The sequence below is a fragment of the Sminthopsis crassicaudata genome, chromosome 2 (assembly GCF_048593235.1).
Source record: "Sminthopsis crassicaudata isolate SCR6 chromosome 2, ASM4859323v1, whole genome shotgun sequence".
NCBI classification, from domain to species: domain Eukaryota; kingdom Metazoa; phylum Chordata; class Mammalia; order Dasyuromorphia; family Dasyuridae; genus Sminthopsis; species Sminthopsis crassicaudata.
In genome coordinates, this window is record NC_133618.1 from 234,950,765 (window position 1) to 234,971,777 (window position 21,013).

Sequence of the window (21,013 nt, forward strand, 5' to 3'; positions counted from 1 at the left end):
ATTAGGTCCCCTTTCTTCCAAGTATATGACCCAATGAAGGGCCTGTTCTTGGGAAAGAGGAAACCATGGAAAGGTAACAGTCTCTAGCACTGTCCCCCCCTCACTCTAGTATATCTCTGTCTCATAATAGGAGTCTGGCAACTAATGCCCCTGGTTTGGTCTAGCTTGGCAGAGACCACCAGGATATTCTCAGTTTGCAGTGTTCCTGATGTTCTATTTGATCTGTTCCTGCTATTCCCTAGACCAAGTTCTCTCACTAGACTCAGGAGATCCAGATATTGAAGCCACAAAAGACAACCACCTTTGGAAATTTGTTTTGTCTTGGAAACTCCCTGGTACCACAAGATCAAAAAATGTCAGTGTTGGGAGGGACCCCATCAAGTCTGAACTATACTCTGAATCAAAAATTGCTTTTACAGTTTACCTGGAGTGGTTACTCAGTATTTGAAGTGAGTGGAGTATGGTATATTGAAAATACAAAGTCCAGTACTCTCGGTAGGATTCTATGTTCTCAGGAATGTGCTAACTTCCTTGGAGAATATGGTTGCATATAAGGAACTCCCAGGTCCTCAGAGTTATGACTGGCTGTCCAATATAGTCACATATCAACCCTTCTAATATTGGAATCTCTCCTTAGGACACCTGTTAACCCCGGAAGATTTTCAGATCTATTAATCTATCAAACAGATTTTCTTAAGTACTGCCCACTAATTGCTGATCTCACTTTATGATTCATTCTATCTCTGTAAGCTGATGATCCCTGAATGTCCCCAGCCTGGGAGATTCTTGTTCATAAATGTATTTTTTAAAAAATTCCAATTTTAAACCTCCAATTTCATACATTGATTGGAAATTCCTAGTGAGAAAACAATAAAATCATAAGCTTTTTGATAGTTACTTAACTCCACACTGGGGTGAGGTGTATGTGTATGAGTATATTAGTCAACTGTATGTATGAAGCATAATTATGGAGGGATATATGCTGTTATAAGAGCCTCAGTTTGCTTATGTCTATAAAATTGGATCAATAATGCTCATAAAAATGATTGCTACTTCATAGGATAGTTGTGGCTTTACAAATCTTGAAAAACTATTTAAATATGAATTGTTAGTTTCATAAGCCACATGACCTTACACACAAGATTTCTTTTCTAGGTCTCGTTTCTGTCATATATAAATAAAGACACAAAATGCCCTCTAAATTCTCTTCAGGCTCTATATCTTAAAGTCCTATTAAAATTTTTTTGTAAATACCATATGAAGTGTATATGCTGTTCATCTGACGTACTTAAAGCTTTGCAATATGACCTACCAACCTCCTTTTCTTATCATATCTATCCTGGATGGCAGTTGTTTTTGTTTTTAATCAATATACTTATGAAATAGCACTAATGACGAATCATTATCTACTTTCATCTACTACATGTCTCTTTTTTACCCTCTGGGTCACTGGAAATTCTGATTGTTCCAAATAAAAGGCTATTCTAAGCCACCTGTCAAAATAGGATGAGTGTCACAGGACAAAAAGAAGCAGATTTGTTCTGAGTAGCCCTGGAGGATAGAATGAGGTCCTTTGGAGGGAGCAGAATTAGGGGAGGGAGAGGAGTATTACAAGGGGTCATAATTCGGCTCAATAATATAAGCTTTCTGATAATTAGAGCTGTCCAACTTCCTGCAGTCCTCAAGGGACAGTGTTCAGGCAATGTGGATGAAAGCACCTCTTTTAAATTCCTGATAATTCTAGGATTCTCTGATTTCTGAAAGAACATTTCTTGGAAGCCTCAGTTTACTCAAGAGCCTTTCTCAGATATTCATGGCAAAAGCCTTGCTAGGACCTGTTTCCTTTTTATAAAAAGTCTGGAACTGCTTTATAGATCTTATTTATGCTCCACAGCAACCCAATGAGTCAGGTGTTATGATACCTAATTCAAAGATAAGACCATTAAAGAACTAAAAACACTGAGAGACATTGAGTATTTTCCCTGAGGTCACACAGGGTGATTTCAAGTCCAGCATTCTACTCGATGGTTTGGGCAAAGATCACTGTTTTAGACAACAAAAGGCCTTGAGTCCCTGAAGATAGGTACTATATGTGGAAGCAGGACCAAGAAGTGGCAATTTTAGGTATAACCAAAGCCTTAGAACACCTGCTGCCACTGGTAGCTCCCCTTGTGGGAGCAAATGATTTATGCATGTAGGTGGAAAGAAGCCCAAGAATGATCACAGAGGGCCACACGGGAGATGAGGCGCGTCAGGCAAAGGGAAAGTATCTACATCATGCATATTGGGGTTAGGGTAGGGGTATGTGCTAAGTTTGAGCAAATCAAGAGAAAAGTCTGTCTGCTGGCTCTGGAGCAAATAGCAGATATCTCATTGCTAGATAGTGTACAGTATCAAAACCATTTTCTTTGACTTCTGTCCCTATTTCTACTGGCAATTAGCAGACTCCCGCAGGCACTGCACAAGCTGTAATGCATATTTTTGAAATATTTCTGACTGTAGCCAAACTTTGACAAAAAACCAGAAGAAACCACAACACACTTCCTTGCACCCCTCCAGTGTATTTGATGGACAAGGTATTATGGCTGTTCCTGACTTTATATACCATTTCCCCATAAGCCACCATTCATAGCCTTCAGTCAACCCACAAAGTGGAGAGCTAAACCCAGGGGATTCAGACTCAAAGGCAGAATGCCAACAAATGAAGCATGGAAAATAAAACCAAATAAAACTGGAGTCAGAAAACCTGAATTCACATCCTGACTGTGCCAACAATTTGCTATACGACTATGAATAGGTCTCAGTTTCCTTCTACATAAAATGAAATATTTGGACTAGGTGATTTCTAAGTTCCTTCTGAGCATTAAAGTCTAAGATTCTATGACTAGTTAGCTGGAAGTCCAAATAAATGTTCAGTGTATTTTGTTTGCAAGAGGGAGCTGGGGGTCAGGAAAGTCAAGACCACTGGTTTATTCAAATGTCTACACAATAAACATGGCTATATATAAAATACTGAAAAATGAAAATGAAAAATAAAAAAATGAAAAAAATTTTAAAAGCTTTATAATAAATCATACTCTCTGTGCATTTCATCTAGTGTACCACTACTGGGTCTGTTTTCCAAAGAAATCATAAAAGAGGGAAAAGGGCCCACATGTGCAAAAATGTTTGTAGCAGCCCTTTTTGTGGTGGCAAATAATTTGAATAAAAGTAGATGTCCATCAACTGGGGAGTGGGTGAATTAAGTTATGATATATGAATGTAATAGAATATTATTATTCTATAAGATGTGATGAGCAGACTGATTTCAGAAAAGCTAGGACTTAAATGAACTGATGCTAAATGAAGTAAACAGAACCAGAAGAACACTGTACACAATAATATCAAGATTATGTGATAGGCTTAACATTTCTCAGCAGTCTTCAGTAATTCCAAGGCAATCTCAATAAACTTGAGATGGAAAATGCCATCTGTATCCAGAGAGAGAACTATGCAGACTGACTGCAGATCAAAGCAAATTATTTTCACCTCTTCCTCCTCCCCCAGTGAGGTAATTGGGGTTATGTGACTAGCCCAGGGTCACATAGCTAAGTATCAGAGACCAGATTTGAAGGTCTTCCTGACTTCAGGGCTGGTGCTCTATCCACAGAGCTACCTAGCTGCCCCTATTTTCACCTTTTTTTCCCTTTTGTTTTGTTTTCTTTTTCCCCCCTTTTGTTCTGATTTTTTTTTCCCCAACATGACTCACATGGAAAATGTTAAAAAGGAATGTATACATATAACCTATTTCAATTTTCTTGTTAAAGTGGAGAGAAGAAAGAAAAAAGGGAGGGAGAAAAAAATTGGAACTCAACATCTTACAAAAATGAAAGCTGAAAGCGTTCTTTACACATAATTGGGGGAAAAACTCTACTATTAAAAAAATTTAAAAATATAAAAATATTCTAAAATAAAAATAATGCTGCAAGATGTCTTCCTTTAGATATTATTTCATTTAATCATTGCTACAAGTTTACCAGTAGGAATCACTCCTATTTTAAAATGAGTAAAGTGAGAGGAGTATATCACAGATAAGTTATCACATTTGGAGAAAGATTCAAATTTAGATCTCAGACTAATCCATCACAACACATTGCTTCAAGCACACAGTTGTAAAGTTAGAAATGATCTTTCATTTGATTCAATTCCACGTGACAAATACTTATTAAGTACAGACTGGTTGAAACTGAGATTATCTAGTGGACTGCTTCATAGACAAGGAGCAGAGTGACACACCCAAGAACATAGAGTAAGTTAATGACAGATGAGAGACCCCAGGCAGACTTTCTTTCCAGCTGAATGCTCTTGAGGAGAACACCTGAACAAATACCAAAGGCTGGTTTAGAAACATGGGAAGCCAGAGGGCCAATGCAGAGGAAGCAGGAAAGCAGGGAAACCCAAAATCCTCTTCATGAACCTTTTTTTTTTTTTTTTTAAACTTTTTGATTTTTAGTTTTTTGGTCTGAATTTTCTTTTGCAATATAGTTAATATGGAAAATGTTTTGCATGATTTCACATGCACAATTGATATCAAACTGCTTGCCCTCTCAAGGAAAGGGGAGAATTTGGAACTCAAATTTTAAAAAAATGACTTAAAAATTGTTTCACATGTAATGGTGGGCAACATTTAGCAAAGTAAATCAAAGTATATATTTTGAAAAAGTCAACTAAAGAATTGGAGATTGAAAGGATGCCCATCAATTGGGGAATAGCTAAACAAGCTATTTTTGTTGGAATATTATTGTGCTATAAGAAATGACAAGCAGGATGAGTTCAGAAAAACCTGGAACTTACATGAACTGATACAAAGTGAAATGAACAGAAACATAACATTGTACACAGTAATAGCAATATTGTATGATGCAGAATTGTGAATGACTTAGCTATTTTCAGTAACACAATGGTCCAAGGCAATGCTGAAAGACTTATAATGAACCATGTTATCCTTCCTCCAGAGAAGAACTGATTCTGTCTGAATATAGACTGAAGTATGCTATTTTTCATTTTAGTTCATTATTTTAAAAAAAAGTTTTCTTGTACAAAAAGACTAATATGGAAATATTTTACATGACTGCACATGAATAAATTATATTGGATTGCTTACCATCTCAGGGAAGGGAAGAGGAAGGAGGGATACAATTTGGAATTCACAACAACAGAAGAAGTTTAAAAACTGTTTTAACATGGAGTTGAGGAAAAAAAATATATAATTATTTAAAAGTTAGCTAAGCTTAATTGCTAAGAATGGGCTGCCCAGCTAATAGACCTGAGTTGATGACAGGTCCAGGACTTCAGAATAACATGCATGTCTTTGGGCTACCTAGTTTCTAATCCTCCTAAGGAGGCTGGTTTTCTAAACAATGGCATTCAAAAACCAAACAAAATGAATGTTTAAAATGCTTTACATGTAATTGGGAAATATTTCATGAAATAAAAGTATATTTTAAAAATAAAATAGAACAAACAATGGGATATAAAATCTTTTCTCTTCTTCCTCTATTGAAAGGGGTTGTAAGTCAGGGTAGAAACTTTTTTTTTTTTTTTTTTTTTTTTAGAAAAGGCACTGCACTTAGAACTGAGACTAAGTCTCAGCTGTGTGACTTAGAACAAACTCTGACATCTCTCCAAGCTTCAGTTTCCTCATCTGTAAAATGAAACAATAATAAAATCACAACCTTCTTTCCAGGGCTGTTAGGAAGAAGGCATTCTGCAAACTTTAAAATGAGATAAAAATGTGAGCTTTCCTAACCCTTCCCCTCCTTTTATCACTTCTCTCCCTACTACTTTCCACTTCTACTTCTGTCCCACAAATCCCTAGAGATCTGGGATTTTCAATACCACAACTGTTGGGATTAAAAAGTCAAGAAAGACAACTGGCAAGGGTCTGATGCTCATCTGAAGGAGGATTCAAGTGGCTTCAATATCAGAAGCTTTGACTCACCAGAATTCCTCTAACTCAGAGTCCTTTTTTCTTTAAAATGCAGCTCAGACATCATTTCATTTCCTACATGTAAGCCTTTCCTGATTGCCTCTGGAAGTACTGCCCTCTCTCTATTTAATTATTTTATAATTTTGTATTGATAAAATTTACACTTACATTGCATATATATATTCTTTGTATATAGTACAATGCCCTGGCATATGATACACTTTTAATAAATACTTGCTGATTAACTGGTCATTGGCAAAGCAAGCCCTCAATTCTGCTAAGAACTAGGATCATAAGATGACAGATTGACAAGTCTTCAGGGAAAAAGGGAAAAAGTCTAAAACAGTCTCTAAAATCATTAGTTGGAAGGGACGCGGAGGTTGGCTGTGAAAGTTGCTTCTTTACTCCAAAGTCTAGAACACTAAAGAGGAAGTTGGCTATTGTAAGTCATTGAGACATTTGTTAGGGCTAGGACAAGGAGGGGAGCCTGGGGTGGGGAAGGAAGGAAAGAATAATTTCACCGGACTTAAGCTCAAGATATTTAAAATTTGGAAGGGAGACTAATCCCCTCAACATATGATAACTAAATTCAATCCTGGAGGGGGAAAGTGACCCTACTTAATGAAATCAGGCAATTTATTTAACCTTTGTAGATCAGTTTCCTCATCTGCTAAATGTGGACACTGCTATCAGCCTTGTAAAAAAAAAAAAAATCTAAAGCACCCCAGCAAACGGAAATTACTACTATAAAGGAAAAGGAAGTCCCTTCTCAGTCACCCAAGTCTGCCATTTTGGGATCTACTTTAACTCCTCACTTGCACTCTGCCCATATATCCAATCTGTTGTCAAGTCTTCTCTTGTCTACCTGCATAACCTCTCTCCTATATCCCCTTCTCTCCACTCAAACTGCTCCCCCCCACCCTCCTCATGAACGTGTTCATCTCAGTAAGTCTAATTGTTTTGCCTAGAGACTCCTATGCAATAATACTTGAAACCCCCAGCCTCTTAGGTTTTTACCCCTTAGATCTCAGCGGAGAGGAGTCAGTTATCCTCTGGGGATCAGGCCAGTGGGAGTGAGAACAGGGGAAGTAGCTCCAGAGTGGTTGATACATTTATAATAAGTTACAATATAGTTTGTGTCCTGGATTTTGAACTGCTAAACTGTGAAATTTATGAGTTTTGTAGGAAAGAGTAAAACAAAAATAAGATTAAAATTAAAAAAAGGCTCTACCCAAGCTAGATTTTATCAGTTTTTACAAAGGATAATTACTAAACAAATATAGCAAGGATAGTTGTTACAGAAATATCCACACCCCTCCCCCCACCCCAGGAACACAGCCTCCTCATACACAGACACATACCTCACAGAAGACACTACTCACTCTTAAGGAACAAACTGGACCAAAGGGTAAAATCTGAAGTTCCAAAGAGTATGGCCCTTCTATATTTGCATTAATTGAGATAAAGACACAGAATAATTACTGGCTACTTAGCTAGTCAAATGACTTAACCAATATCTGCTTCAATTATCTCATCTGTAAAATGGGGCCAATAATATCATCTATTTCACAGGGTTGTTAAAGATCAATTAGTATTTGCAAAGCTTTCTGCAAATGTTTAAGTGTTTATAAATACTAGTTATTTTATTATCATTTTTATTCTCAGTTTTTTGATCTAGGAGTGTCTCTTTCAGCCTTGTGAAGAAACATCTTGCTTTAAATGACAACAAAAAGAAGAAAGGAAGAAAGAAGGAAAAAAGGAAGGAAAAAAGAAAGAAAATAGAAGGAAAGGAAAAAAAGCTAGTTCCTAGGCTACAAAATGCCCATGGTCCCTTTAAGGGGGGAAGGGAAGATAAGCAGACAGTCCTTTCTTTGTCCCCAACTGGGGGCAGTAAATAGAATGCACAGTCAATGCAAACAGTTACAACCAAGGAAGACTGGGCATCTGAGGTCCAGTGGCTTTTCTGATTGCTAAGGTCTGGCCTTTCCATCATATCCAGCAACCTCCTACAGGACACCTGTTTAGGGGTTGGGGTGGAGTGGGAGACCAAGGACCAGAGGTTGAAAGACAGGAAATGTTGGAACTCAACTCTTCCACTAATTCTGGGTGACTTGGGGCAATCCATTTCTCCTCTGTGAAACAACGGAATTGGCTTAGAGGATCTCTAAGGAGCCTTCCAATTCTCAAAGTCAATGTTCTCAAGGGCTTCTGCCCCAAAGGCTACCCAGTAGATTTGAAAGTACACCTAAAGCTCTCCCAACTGTCACTTATCCAGTGATGAATTAATCCTCAGAAAAAAGAAAATGGCTTGCTCAGAGTCATATGCAATAATGACAGAGCTATGGAAACCCTGATCTTGGGATTCCTAGTCCTGGGTGCTACTGTCTCTAGCATTTTCTCAGCTCACCCTCTAGCATGGAGGAGTCAAATCAAAACCAGGACGGTGAGTGCTGGGGATCCTGGACCCAGGAAGAAAGTAGCCCAAAAGGGCGCCATATTAAAATGAGGGGGCAGGGAAAAAGAGCTTCAATGGGCTCTTTATACCCCAAAAAGGAAGTACCCCACCTCTGTGGATGTGGGGAGATTTGGGGGCTGGTCTCCTTATTCTGAGCCCCAGGAAAGGGCGGGGTAGGAAAAATAAGTCCTCTAGCTACCAAATATGGAACTGCAGACTTTAGGAATGGAAGAAGACAAAAATACCAGAAACAGAGTGTTCATCATTCTCTTCCCCTCAATTCCACCCTGAATATGATATTTAATTAAATTTACTAAAACAGTCCAATTATGCCTAGGTAACATTCAAAAATCTCTTAAGACTCCCCATCCATTTAAAACTGTAAAAATAACAGTTTACATTTTTAAAATGTTGTAAAATTTACAAAGTACTTTATAACAACGACATGAGGTAGGTAATGAAAATATTAGTTCCACTTAACTGATGAGGAAACAAAAGCTTGGTGAGGTTAAATTATTAGGCATTCCCAGAGTCACACAGCTAATGATGAGAGTTCTTCCAATCCAGACCTAATCCCATACCACTATACTATAAAAGTGATCCAGTCAGATCCATTCACTAACAGACAAAGACTAAAGAGAGAGACAAAAACTGAGGGGGAATTCATGGGCTCAGAATCACAGAAGTATCTTCAAGTACAGCTGGGATTCAAACTAAGCTCTCTAGACCACCAAGCCAGTGTTCTGTTTTGTTTTTCACTACCTCTCATTCATCATTAAGTTCTAAAAGATAATATAAATGTAGGTGAAAGTATAAATCTTTCCCTCTTTCTGAACTATGAGCTTCAAGAGAGCAATGACATTTTCTCTTCTGTGTTCCCTCCATGGTACCCAGGACAGGGCTAGACATGTTGGTAGTACAAAGATGTACTGATTCATTAGCCTTTCCTGACTACTAGAGTCAAAGAGTGTGTGGTTTTTGTTTTATTTTTGTTTTTGTTTTAGTTCTGGCTCTGACACTAATGCTAACTTGCAGTGTTATTTCGGGCAACACATCTCTGGAATTCAGATTCATCTTCTATAAGATGAGAAGGCACCAGATGATTTTCAATTCTGTAATTTATAAGCATTGGAAAGTACTTCTGACCTAGTTGACTTAAATCTTACTAAGGAGGCCTGGAGTTGTCCCTTCAATACAGGTAGATAAACTGGTGATGGTTCTGCAGGACTCTGGCCCAAAGCCGGGAGAGTGGCCAAGGCAGGGCGGACCTCACCAAATAGGCCTCTCCCTGTGCCAAGCCCTCTGGGAGATGGCCAGGGGCCAGGCCTTGCTTCTGCAGAAGGCTGCCCAGTGTAAAACTTTCATTATCTGACTATTTAAATCATACTCATTAATGAGCATCTCAGGGCCTCTTGGAACACTCCAATTCAGAAAGAACTTCCTCTCCTGTGATTTAGAGAGTAGGCCCTCTCTTCTTACCCATTCAAAAGAGGTGGGGAGGCTGAAAGGAGGAGAGGGAGACAGGTACCATTGGATTCACCCAGACCCAAGTAGAACCTGTTGCTATCCATGGCCAATTTCCCCACCAGAACCCCAGGGACATACTGATTAACCTCCACTCAGTTCAGGCTATACCACTCTTTACATATTGCTTCTCTGACTCCCTAACTTTGTAGAACAAAGCTATACTGTGTAATCAAAACAATTTAGAGACTTCAGATTGCAGCTATATGTCTGTGTGTTGGGTGGGGGCGGGGAGGAAGAGGGGAGAAGCAGTTGGGAAAGGCAGACTAGTGAGGCTACAAGCTGCTAAATACTTTCAAAACTCTGGCAGAGAGAAAAAACAACCCTGGACTAGAAGCCAGATGACAGTGGGTTCAAATCAGCAGCTCAAGCCTCTTTTCCATTAATGACTGACTGGGCAGAGAACAGATTGGAGATGGAATTTTCTAGTGGCAAGGGCTGGTGCTCCAAATTAATCTAGTCCCATCACCCATCTACAGCTCATCTGGTCCAACACCTCTTCATTTTACAAATGAGGAAACAGCTTCAAAACAAGGAAAAGACTTAGCTGATGTCACATAGGTCTAGTTGCAGGGCCAGGACCTGAATTAGTCACACACACACACACACACACACACACACACACACACACACACACACACACACACACACACACACGGAGCACCATCTAGAACCTTGGCATCTCATCTATAGCTTGCATAGGTACTTTGTAGAATAGAAAATGAACATCTGCTGCTGGTGGAGGGATGTGACTGTTCCTGCCAAGAGAAATAATGTTAGAGGCCCAGGAGAAAGTACAAAAGTCCTGCTAACTCAGGGATTACTTGAAGTTCTGGCTCTGCTACTTACCAGCCAGATAATCTCAGGCAAATCAAATCAATTCTGGGCTTTAGTTTCTCTACCTTTTATAAATGGGCACAATGGCCTTTATGATACCCATCTCACAGGGTTGTTGGGGAGGGAAGTGCTTTGTAAATTTGAAAGCCATATAGAAATGTGATTAGATAGAGGTGGAAGGGGCAGACCTGGAAAAGAGAAAGAGGCATTTAGAGACAGTCTAGTACAGTTAAAAGGACCCTGGACTAGCAATAGCAGATCTGGGTTTGAACTCTGGCCCATTACTTACTAGCTGTGTGACCTTAGGTAAATAACAAACTTTTGGGGCTTCATTCATTCATTTTTTTCTGTAAAATGGAGATTAAAAAAAAAAAATCTCTATACCCTCTCCTTCACCAGTCTGTTGGGAAGAATGTGCACTGTAAATCTGAAAGCTCCATAGAAATGGGAGTACTTGGAACTAGAGACATCCTCAGCAATGAGAAAGGTTTTTTTGCTCTTTGAGAACCTTAGAACTACCCCATCTGGGTCCCAAGGAAAAGTACTCTAGAGACTCTGAGAGGAAGAGGTAGATCATTTGGCCTTAAAGGTCCCTGCCCACTCCATCGATCATTCTCTAGGGCAGGGTCCTGTGGACCCTCAACCCAACAGAGCTGAGTGAGGTCCTTAATCTCACATCAAGATTATCAGCATTCCTTAGCTTCAGAGGAGGCTTCAGTATGGCACCTCTGCTTGGCAGAGCGCCCAGACTCTGAAAAGCACCTAGTGACTCTTCTCTGGAGAGTGCAGAAATTTGCCTCCCTCTACCTGCCCTTCCTCCACATCCAGCTAATACTGGTAGCTACTCAGATAAGGCTTGACAATTCACTGATAATACTGTTTGAATAGGCCCTAATCAATCAGAATAGCTGCCCTGAGATTCTGTGTCAACACAGTCTGGAATTATGATAGGCCACTTAAAAACAGACCATAAAGTCAACCAGGGATGGATTGGAATAGAGCAGTCATGGATCCAGAAAAGGCTAAACTTCCAAAGGACATAGGTCTTTCCTTCTCCCACCCTCCCTATTCTACTACCCTCCTTCCTAAAGCTCAGGCATAGGCCCCAGCAGCTTAAATAAGTCGGATTATGTGGTATCGGCTTAGGTTAACAAGAAGCTCTTTAATGGGATCCAGAAGGGCAGAGTTCAATGGCCACAAAACAAGTGGGAGGAGGGGGGGAAAAAGGAGGGGTTGATACCAACAATTGCTCCATAAGTGCCTTTACAGGCACCTTCTCATCAATGAAGCTGTGGACCCTTTGAAAAGGAGCAAATAGCTAACTCCAGAAGTGTAGGCCAAGAGGTTTAAATATTACCAGGACTGTCAAGATCTACCTGAATCCAATACCTCCTCAACATACTAAAGAGGAAAAAAAAAATGTTGGGCTTATAATCAGAAGACTCTTGTCCTGGGTCTCAATTTCTCCCTCTAATCAATGAAGAAAATGAGCCAGATGAGCTTTATCTAAAGCCTTTTCCAGTTTTGCCATTCTAAGATTCAAAAACCTCAGAACTTTGCTTAGAACAGCTAAAGGTTGGGGAGAATTTTTTTGGTTACTGGGAAAAACTCTCCAGGGGGCTCCTATGAAAACAGTTCAACCTCAATAACATGAACAACAATAATTCACATTTATATAGTATCATAAACTTAAGATTGGAAGAGATCTTAGAGGCCATCTAGTACAACACTCATTTTATAGAGGAAGATTTGTCCAAGGACACAAAAGCAGTGAGTAGTCAAGCTGGGGTTCAACCCCAGGCCTTCTGATACCAATTGGGGCACACTCTCCACTGTACCAAGCTGTCACTACACAAACACAAATACACAGCCCTCATGAGGCAAGAGGTACAAATATAGATCAGAACACAAAGTAGAAGTGAAGTGTATGCTTTGGGTCACATAGCTATTAAAGTGTCTGAGCTGTGACTTGAATAGGCCTTCTGACTCTAAAAACCAGTTTTGGGAGTTTTACTTTTTATTTTTTACAACTACACCATGATGGAGTTGTTCACACTTTCTCAAAAGACCTAAGTACCAGGGCTGCTAGTAGTAGGCAGGCAGACATGAGAAAGCTATCCTCAGGGACATGTATTCAGCCTCTGACTTCTCCCCTACAAGATAAGCCTTTAATAATCCGCTCAGGAATAAGAATCCAGAAAACCTCCAGGTAACTGTGTGAGGTAGCCCAGGGTGTTTTCATTGCCCCACTCTCTATTGTCAACCCTATAGTCAGCTGGGACAGTTCTAGACCAGCAGGTGTTTGGAGCTGGAGGGACCTTTCTTCATCTCCAGGTGGTTCTTTAAAGTCCTTAATGCATAAAGTTCACAATGGTCAGAGACCTGATGGATGGTCACAGGATCATAAAAGTAAGAGTTAAAATAGATTCAATTCAATAAACATGTATTAAGTACCTACTATTATAGGAGACATTATGCTAAGTACTTGGGGGTACTAAAAGAAGTAAAAGACAGTCTTTATCCTCTGGAAGCTTATAATCTAAACTAAGATTCACCATGCAAACAAATATATATAAAACCAAGCCAATATACCATTTTGGAGAACAATCTGAAACTGTACTGAAAGGGCTATACAATTGTGCAATCAATCTGATACAGAAATATCGCTACTAGGCTGTATCTTAAAGAGATCAAAGAAAAAGGAAAAGAACTGATATTGAGAAAAATGGTTATTAATAATTAACATCTTTGGGAGATTGAGGCTTCCCCTTTTATTAAACTCCTCATTTTTAAAAGTTCATTTTTCTTAAAGGAAATTATTGATAATGAGATTGCAATGGTGCGCCCAACATTACAAGGAATTTAATCTAGAGTAGGGAAGTCCATTGTTTTCTATAGACAGATCACTTTGTCTAAATAACCCTAGACTTTGGGAGTAATCTGAACACAGATACTTTCTGAGCAAGGGTCATTTTCCATTGACCACTGATTGTTTCAAAGGACATGTAAGCTGTGAATCACCTAGACTGTCTGATCTATGAGAGAAAGGCAAATGTCCATCCTTTTATTAACAAGCCTCTGGCCTTATTAATAATTAATAATGAAAATTAATGATTAAAATTACCCTGAAACTGTCTCTTGAACCTTTAAAAAAGGCAGTATAAAAATATTTATAGTGGCAAAAGAACAGAAATTGAAGGGTTACCCATCAATTGGAGATATGATTGTGATAGATTACTATTGTGCCATTAAAAAATGGTGAAGGGGATAGTGACAGAAAAACCTTATAAGACTTAAGTGAACTAATGAAAAGTGAGGTGAACTGAAGTGAGAACATTGTATATATATGGTAACAGCAATATTGTAACAATCATCAATTACAAAAAAGACTTGGCTACTGTGATCAAGACAATGATCCAAGATAATTCCAAAGGCCCTATGATGAAAAATGCTTCTACCAGAAACTAACGAATTCTTGAATATAGTCTGAAACATACTTTTTTAAAAAAACTTTGTTTCTTGCCTTTTATTATTACTTTTTGTAACATGGCTAATATGGAAATACATTTTGCATGATTTCCCAGGTGTAACTTATATCATATTGCTTGCCATCTCAATGGGTGGGACCGAAGGGGCAAGAGAGAAGAAGAGAATTTAGAAATAATTTTTTCCCCCCCTGAGGCTGGGGTTAAGTGACTTGCCCAGGGTCACACAGCTAGGAAGTGTTAAGTATCTGAGATCAGATTTGAATTCAGGTCCTCCTGAATTCAAGGCTGGTGCTCTATCCACTGAGCCACCTAGCTACCCCTAGAAATAAATTTTTTAAAATGAATGTTAAATGTAAAGAAATGATTTAAAAGAAAAAACAAAGCAAACTATATACAGATTAAGATTCAGATTACTAGAAGTCTAGGGTTATCTAGACAAGGGCTTCCCTACTCTAGATTAAATTCCTTGTAATATTGTAAATATTGGGGTCAGTGCAATCTATTATCAATAATTTCCTTCAAGAAAAATGAACTTTTAAAAATGAGTTTAGAAAAAGGGGAGACCTCTGAATCGCCTCAAGATACTAGTATAGTTTTAGATTGTTCTCCAAAATGTTAGAAGGAATCTAGGAGAATCCCCTCACTGGACAGAGAAAGATATTGAGCCCTCCACAATTAAATGGCTTGCAGAACCAGGATTGCTCTTCTAAATCCAAGATTCTGTTCCATTAAACTATGCTGAGCCAGCATTCTAACCTCAGGTTGGAAATTCCTGCCTGTCAGCTTATCAGAATGAGAGAAGTCTTTTTCCAGTACTCTGACAACCACAATTTTTATTCTACAGGGACTACAGAACAAGAGAGACAGAACCCTGATCTAGTTATCTAAGTCCCCAGGTCATAAAACTCAAGCAGACCAATTTGGAGTTAAAGAGAAAACACAACCTCCTCCCAGCCCCACACCAAACATCTCAATTCTCACCTGGTCTATTCCAACACAGCACCTAAGTCGACTATTCAGTTTAATAGAGCTAGGACCAGCAGTCCTATCATGTCCTTCAAAAAGAGGGAGGCAGGAAGTGGTTTAACATAAAGGCCTATAGACAGTAAGCCCCAGAGGTGTAAAAAGCATGCATTAAAGGCCCAGCATAGTATCCATGGGAGATGAGAGGAAGTGAATGCCTGGGAGGCTGTGGTTGGGCAGTTAGCCCGTGAGTCCCTGTCCTCTCCACATTGGGGAAGAAGCTTATAGAATCAGAAAATCTCAAAACTCTATTGAGATCTTTGAATTCAGCTAGCCCAATTTCTTAGACTGAAACTGAGAAAAAAGTGACTAATCCAAAAACACCAAATTAATGGGGGGAAAAAAAAAAAGATAGGATTTGATTAAAAGCTTCCCTTTTTCCCAATTCAGGATTCATTCCTCTACTATGCCATATTGGTTTCTGGCTTCCAGGAGCCCCAAACAAGTCCTGTTAATTCTTCTATAATGACTCCACATTTCTTACTTCCTTTTCAACCCACTATCACAACTCTTGTCTGGGCCTTCATCACCACATACGCAGACAAATGCAAAAGCCTTTCAATGATCCTTTTCCCTCTGATTTGCTTTATGCCCTGCTGCAAGATATATCTTCCCAAAGGAATGCTCACAGGATCAAAAGCTGTTAGGAAACTTCTAGGGCACTAAATTAAAGTGATTTGTTTGAAGTTGCAGAAATTTAAGACCAGATTCTGAATCCAGGGCTCGTTCCTCTATACCATACTGACACCCCTTTTCCAAGCAATAAATACATATTAAAACTAGGAACTTGACCCCCCCCCCCATTCTCAGGCTCCCAGACCCGAACTCTTATCTAGCCTGGCTACTTACTCTCTAGAGGTTGGATGCTAGACAACCCAAACCACTAGAATCTTTTATTTCCTTCCCTCACGCACAGCTGAGACATCTTAATTTTTTTAAATTTATCTTGATTTATAAAGGAAAAAAGTCTAAATTCAGAAGTAATCTGAGACTAACATTAATGAAATAGCTAGAGGGAAGAAATTACTCAGAACAGCTTTTCTTAATCTATCTTATCTAGAAAAAAAATCTTAGATTCTTGGTTCCTGTTCTGGCCCACATAACTTGATGACATTACACAATTGAGGAAAAGTACTTTGCAGACCATGTTACATAAATCATCAGTATAGCAAGAAGAATCCTTAGAGTTCAATGAAGGTGATCACTTTCTCTCTGAAAGAGAAGGTCCAAAGATGTATACTGATTTGTCCAGGGTCACACAGTAACTAGCAGGGAGAAAGGTCACTGCCAAGATCCATGACAAATCTAATGTTCTTTTTACCACACCACCCTGACCTTTCCATGAATATGTTTCTTTATCCCTTCCCCTAGCCACCTTTCCCAGGGCTTAGTGTCACATGATCCATTATACAGTTTTATAGGTAAACATTGCACACAGATTGAAGCCACAAAAATTACATTCCCTTCCCTCTTCCCCTGCTCAGATCATAAAAAATCCTGATTTCTTCATACACTCACATATTCCCAGCAGCACCAGGTGTGTGTGCTCCATGCTGGCAAGCCGCAGGAGATGGCACAGATTGAAGGCGATGAGGGAGAAGCAGAGGATCACGCAGCACCATTCCTGGAGCCGCTTGCCTGTGGGGGGCACAGAGGAGAGGCTGTTGAAGCAGGTTGAAGCTCATTCCCGTTAGGGACACAGACCTGAGCTGGGGATGACTGCAGTGGGAACTCAGCCAGCACTCTCTCCCCCTCAGAGTTTTGGGTTATCCCCTATGTCAGAGGGAGGACTTTTGGCAGGCTTTGTCGGCTAGGAGCTGAGCAGGGTGCACTGTAGCTTCTGGAGGCTGGAACAGAACTGGGTGTTCCCATGGAGAGGTCAGACGGAGACAGAAATCACTGCCCTTCCTACCCTGCCCCCGTGGAAAAAAGAATAGTGGACTTGGTTAGCAGGCACTGGTTTGAAACCTGGGTTTGATATTTGCCAGCTGTGTAACCTCCCTCAGGCAAATCAATTTCTGAGTCTCAGTTTCTGCATTTGAAAAGTGGAGTTACAAGTACTTCTTACATTAGAAGGCTGTGATAAATAATTTTTTAATAAACTTTAAAGACTTAAGGAGTTGTTATGTTCATTATTTCTTCTCAATGTAAAAAGACGCTGGACAGTCCAGCCATGAAGCGTCTAAAAAGAAGTCCAAAATTAACTGCTTCTACTTTCTCACTTTATACCTTAACCCTTTACACTTTGGCTTCCAGGAGGCATCGATGTAAGGTAGTAAAAAGAGCACTGAATTTGGAGTCAGTTCCTGGATGCAAATCCTGCCTCTGCTATGTGTTACTCATGACTGTGGGTAAATCATTACCTCTATTTTGACCTTTACTTTCTCCTAATGCAAAATAAGTGCATGGTCTAAATATCTCTGAGGTCCTTCAAGCTCTAAATCATAAGCTCTTATGAACTCCACTTTTCTGAAAATAGTTTCTCTCTAGAAAGCAAGTGCTATTGATCACATCCAAAAACATTTTTCTCAGGTTATATGTACAGACCATCCCTTCTCCTATTTTGAGTGATAAAGCATCCTTTTGGTTCTACTCCTTTCTGGCCTGTTCTGTTACTTCTTGGAATAAATGCAGACAGCTTCCAAAATGCAGTCTTTGGCCCTTTTATTTTTGCCTTATCTCCCTCTTTCAATCTCACTAACCATTGCCACTTCCAGCAGTGACTCCTGATCTATATCCACATAGCTGACTGCTGTTTTGACTTCTATTACTCTATCTCTAAATGCCTACTGGATATTTCTGCCTTGCCATCCCACCAGGACCTCAAACTCATGCACAGGCCCCTAAAAAGAACTCTCCTTGGGGAAGCTAGTTGGTAGAGTAGATAGAGTACCAGCCCTGAAGTCAGGAAAACTTGAGTTCAAATCTGGCCTCAAAACTACTTCCTAGTTGTGAGACCCTGGGTAAGTCACTTTACTCCACTTGTCTCAGGAAAGAAAAAAAGAGCTCTCCTTCTGGACCTTTTCTGTCAACTGCAACTTAATTCTCCAGTTCCTCTTGCATGCAATAGGTGTCTATTGAACTAAAAACTGAATTGGAATTTTTTGCTCCTCCTACTGTGTCCTTTAATGTCACTCCACTGGTTCTTTTTTTCCTGTTCCACTAGCTGCATCTTTGTCCAGGCCCTCATCACCCCATGATTGTATGTACCACTTTGATAGATGCCTAACAGAGGTCTCCCTAAAACAATACTTTCAGACATGTTTTCCTAAAAAGGTTCAAATACTGACTTACTACCCAAGAGACTCTGGTCACTTTCCTTCTATTCCTCCTCTATGCAATGAGGGGTTTGAACACTAGAATAAGGAAAAAGTATTTACCCTTTGATGTAGGGAAACCACTTCAAGGTATACCTCAAGTCCCATCTGCACTTTTTGTGGTAGTAAGCAACTGGAAGCAGAATGTGAGGGGGTGCAGCTGTCCAAATTGTGGCATATGATCATAGCAGAATATATTAAGATTGTAAGAAATGACAAATGAAGGATTCAGAGAAAACTGGTATGAATTACAGCACAAGAAAGTAAGCAGAACTAGTGGAATAATTTTCACAATGATCCACACAATGTCAAAGGAAACAACACTGAAAGAAATCGGAACTGTCACACACCACTGGCTGTGACTAATGACTTCAGAGGTCTGATGCAGTTGCATGCTTCTCTCCTTTCAGAGAGGAGGTAGAAGAGCAGAAATGTGGGATGGAGCTCATGATGTCAGACATGGCTAATGTATGGATTTGTTTTGCTTCCTGAACTTTCTCTTTACTTGGTAGAGTTCTACTGAGTTGTGTATGTGGGTTGGGAAGATAGGGGATGCAGAGGAAGAGTATCAACAGGAAGTGACAGTAATATTAAAAAGTCACCAACAAAACATTTAACTGAAAATAAAAACAGCATATTAAAAGGAGTATGAACCAGACCAGAGGTTGTTAACTTTTTGTGTGGATGCCTATCAAAGTTTTTTAAGGAAACTTCTCAGAATTGTTTTTAAATGCACAGAATAAACACAGTATTATTACTGAAATACAGCCCTCAAAATATTTTACAAATTAATAAACATTTATAAAATCTTAAGATGTACAAAACTGACATTTCCGGAGAAAAATTTTCATTTTTCTACTATCTTCCTCTAATTTACCCTCCAACTGCCTACAACCTAAACTCTAAATTCAAGACCTTTCATAAGGTGAACCCCCAAGAACAAAGACCACTTATTAATTATCTACCAGGTATAAAGCACAGTGAGGGAAAACAAGGACAAACAAGATATAAATTCTGCCCTCAAGGAACTTATCTAGGAAAAATAATGTACATTTCTATAGAATTTCTGAAGCATTGTCTTCATAATAACCTTGGGAGCTAGAGAGGGGCAAATATTATTTCTACTTTATAGATGAAGCCAATGGAGCTGAAGAAGAAATGACTTGCTTAGGTTCAGGCTTTAGTATACCTGGTTAGACACACCAAATGCCTTTCCAGAGCTAGAAAGGGCCTTAAAAGCAAGGCTACCAGAATTGCCAGAGAAGTAGTGATCATTCTAGTCCCACCCACTCATTTGCAAAATGAGAAAATATTAACCCCAAAATATAGACTTCGGAAAGCTCATTCAGAATATCAGGGCAAAGTTCTAGTCAGAGCCTAGTTCTCCCAATTCCTGCTCTATAGCTCTGTCCATTCCTTCTGACTTTGGTCACCTTTTAGTTTCTCCAATTCTTGCACTTGTCATTTTGGTTAATTTTAATGAATCTCTTTTACTCGTTTTTTTCCCAATGACATGTAAAGATTGTTTTCAACATTCATATTTTTAAGATTATGAGTTGCAAATTTTCCTTCCTTTTCTTCCTTCCCATTTTACAGCCCAAGACAGCAAACAATAGGTTATATGTGTACACTTGTGTTAAATATATTTCTGCATCAATCATATTGTAAAAGAAAATTCAGATAAGGGGAAAACCACAAAAAAGAAAAAAAGAAAAGTAAAAATAGTATGCTGTACTCAAACTCCATAGTTTTTCTCTGGATATGGATGGTATTTTCTATCCCAAGTCTATTGGAATTGTCTTGCATCATGGCACTGCCTAGAAGAGCAAAGTCTATCAAAGCTGATTAATTTATAATGTTACTGTGTACAATGTTCTCCTGATTCTGCTCACTTCACTTTGTATCATTTCATTTAAGTCTGTCCAGGTTTTTCTGAAATCTAGTTATTCATTATTTTTTATAGAGCAATACTTTTATCCTATTACAATCATAAACCACAATGTGTTCAGCTATTCCCTTACTGATGAGAGTCCTTTCAATTTCTAATTTTTTGCCACCACAAAAAAAGTTGCCATATTTGATCACGTAGGTACTTTTCTCTTTATGATCTCTTTGAGACACAGACCCAGTAGTAGTATTGCTGGATCAAAGGCTATCCATAGTTTTATAGCTCTTTGGGCATAATTCCAAATTACTCTCCAGAATGTTGGATCAGTTCACAACTCCAACAAAGCATTAGGGTCTCAGTTTCTTTGACCTTTAACTCTAGTCTTTTCTATTTCCCATCAATGATTAAGTTTCCACTATGAAAGGACATGATAATTCTGAGAACACAGCTCAGAAACAGTGAGTAATAAGTGATTTAAGGAGGCAGCTAGATACACACGGAAATAGAAAGCTA

General features: G+C 39.0%; 1 protein-coding gene across 2 annotated transcripts in view; it reads right to left on the reverse strand.

Annotated features, from left to right (window-relative positions):
• The window catches only part of PEDS1 (plasmanylethanolamine desaturase 1), a 35,869-nt gene that overhangs the window by 7,560 nt on the left and 7,296 nt on the right, over positions 1-21,013 (reverse strand). The window contains exon 2 of one of the 2 annotated variants that reach the window (XM_074288584.1): positions 16,814-16,933. The exons of the other annotated variant lie outside the window; for it this stretch is intronic. Coding sequence (XP_074144685.1) covers positions 16,814-16,933 — 120 coding nt within the window. The remainder of the gene's footprint in view (positions 1-16,813; positions 16,934-21,013) is intronic. 2 annotated transcript variants of the gene reach the window in all.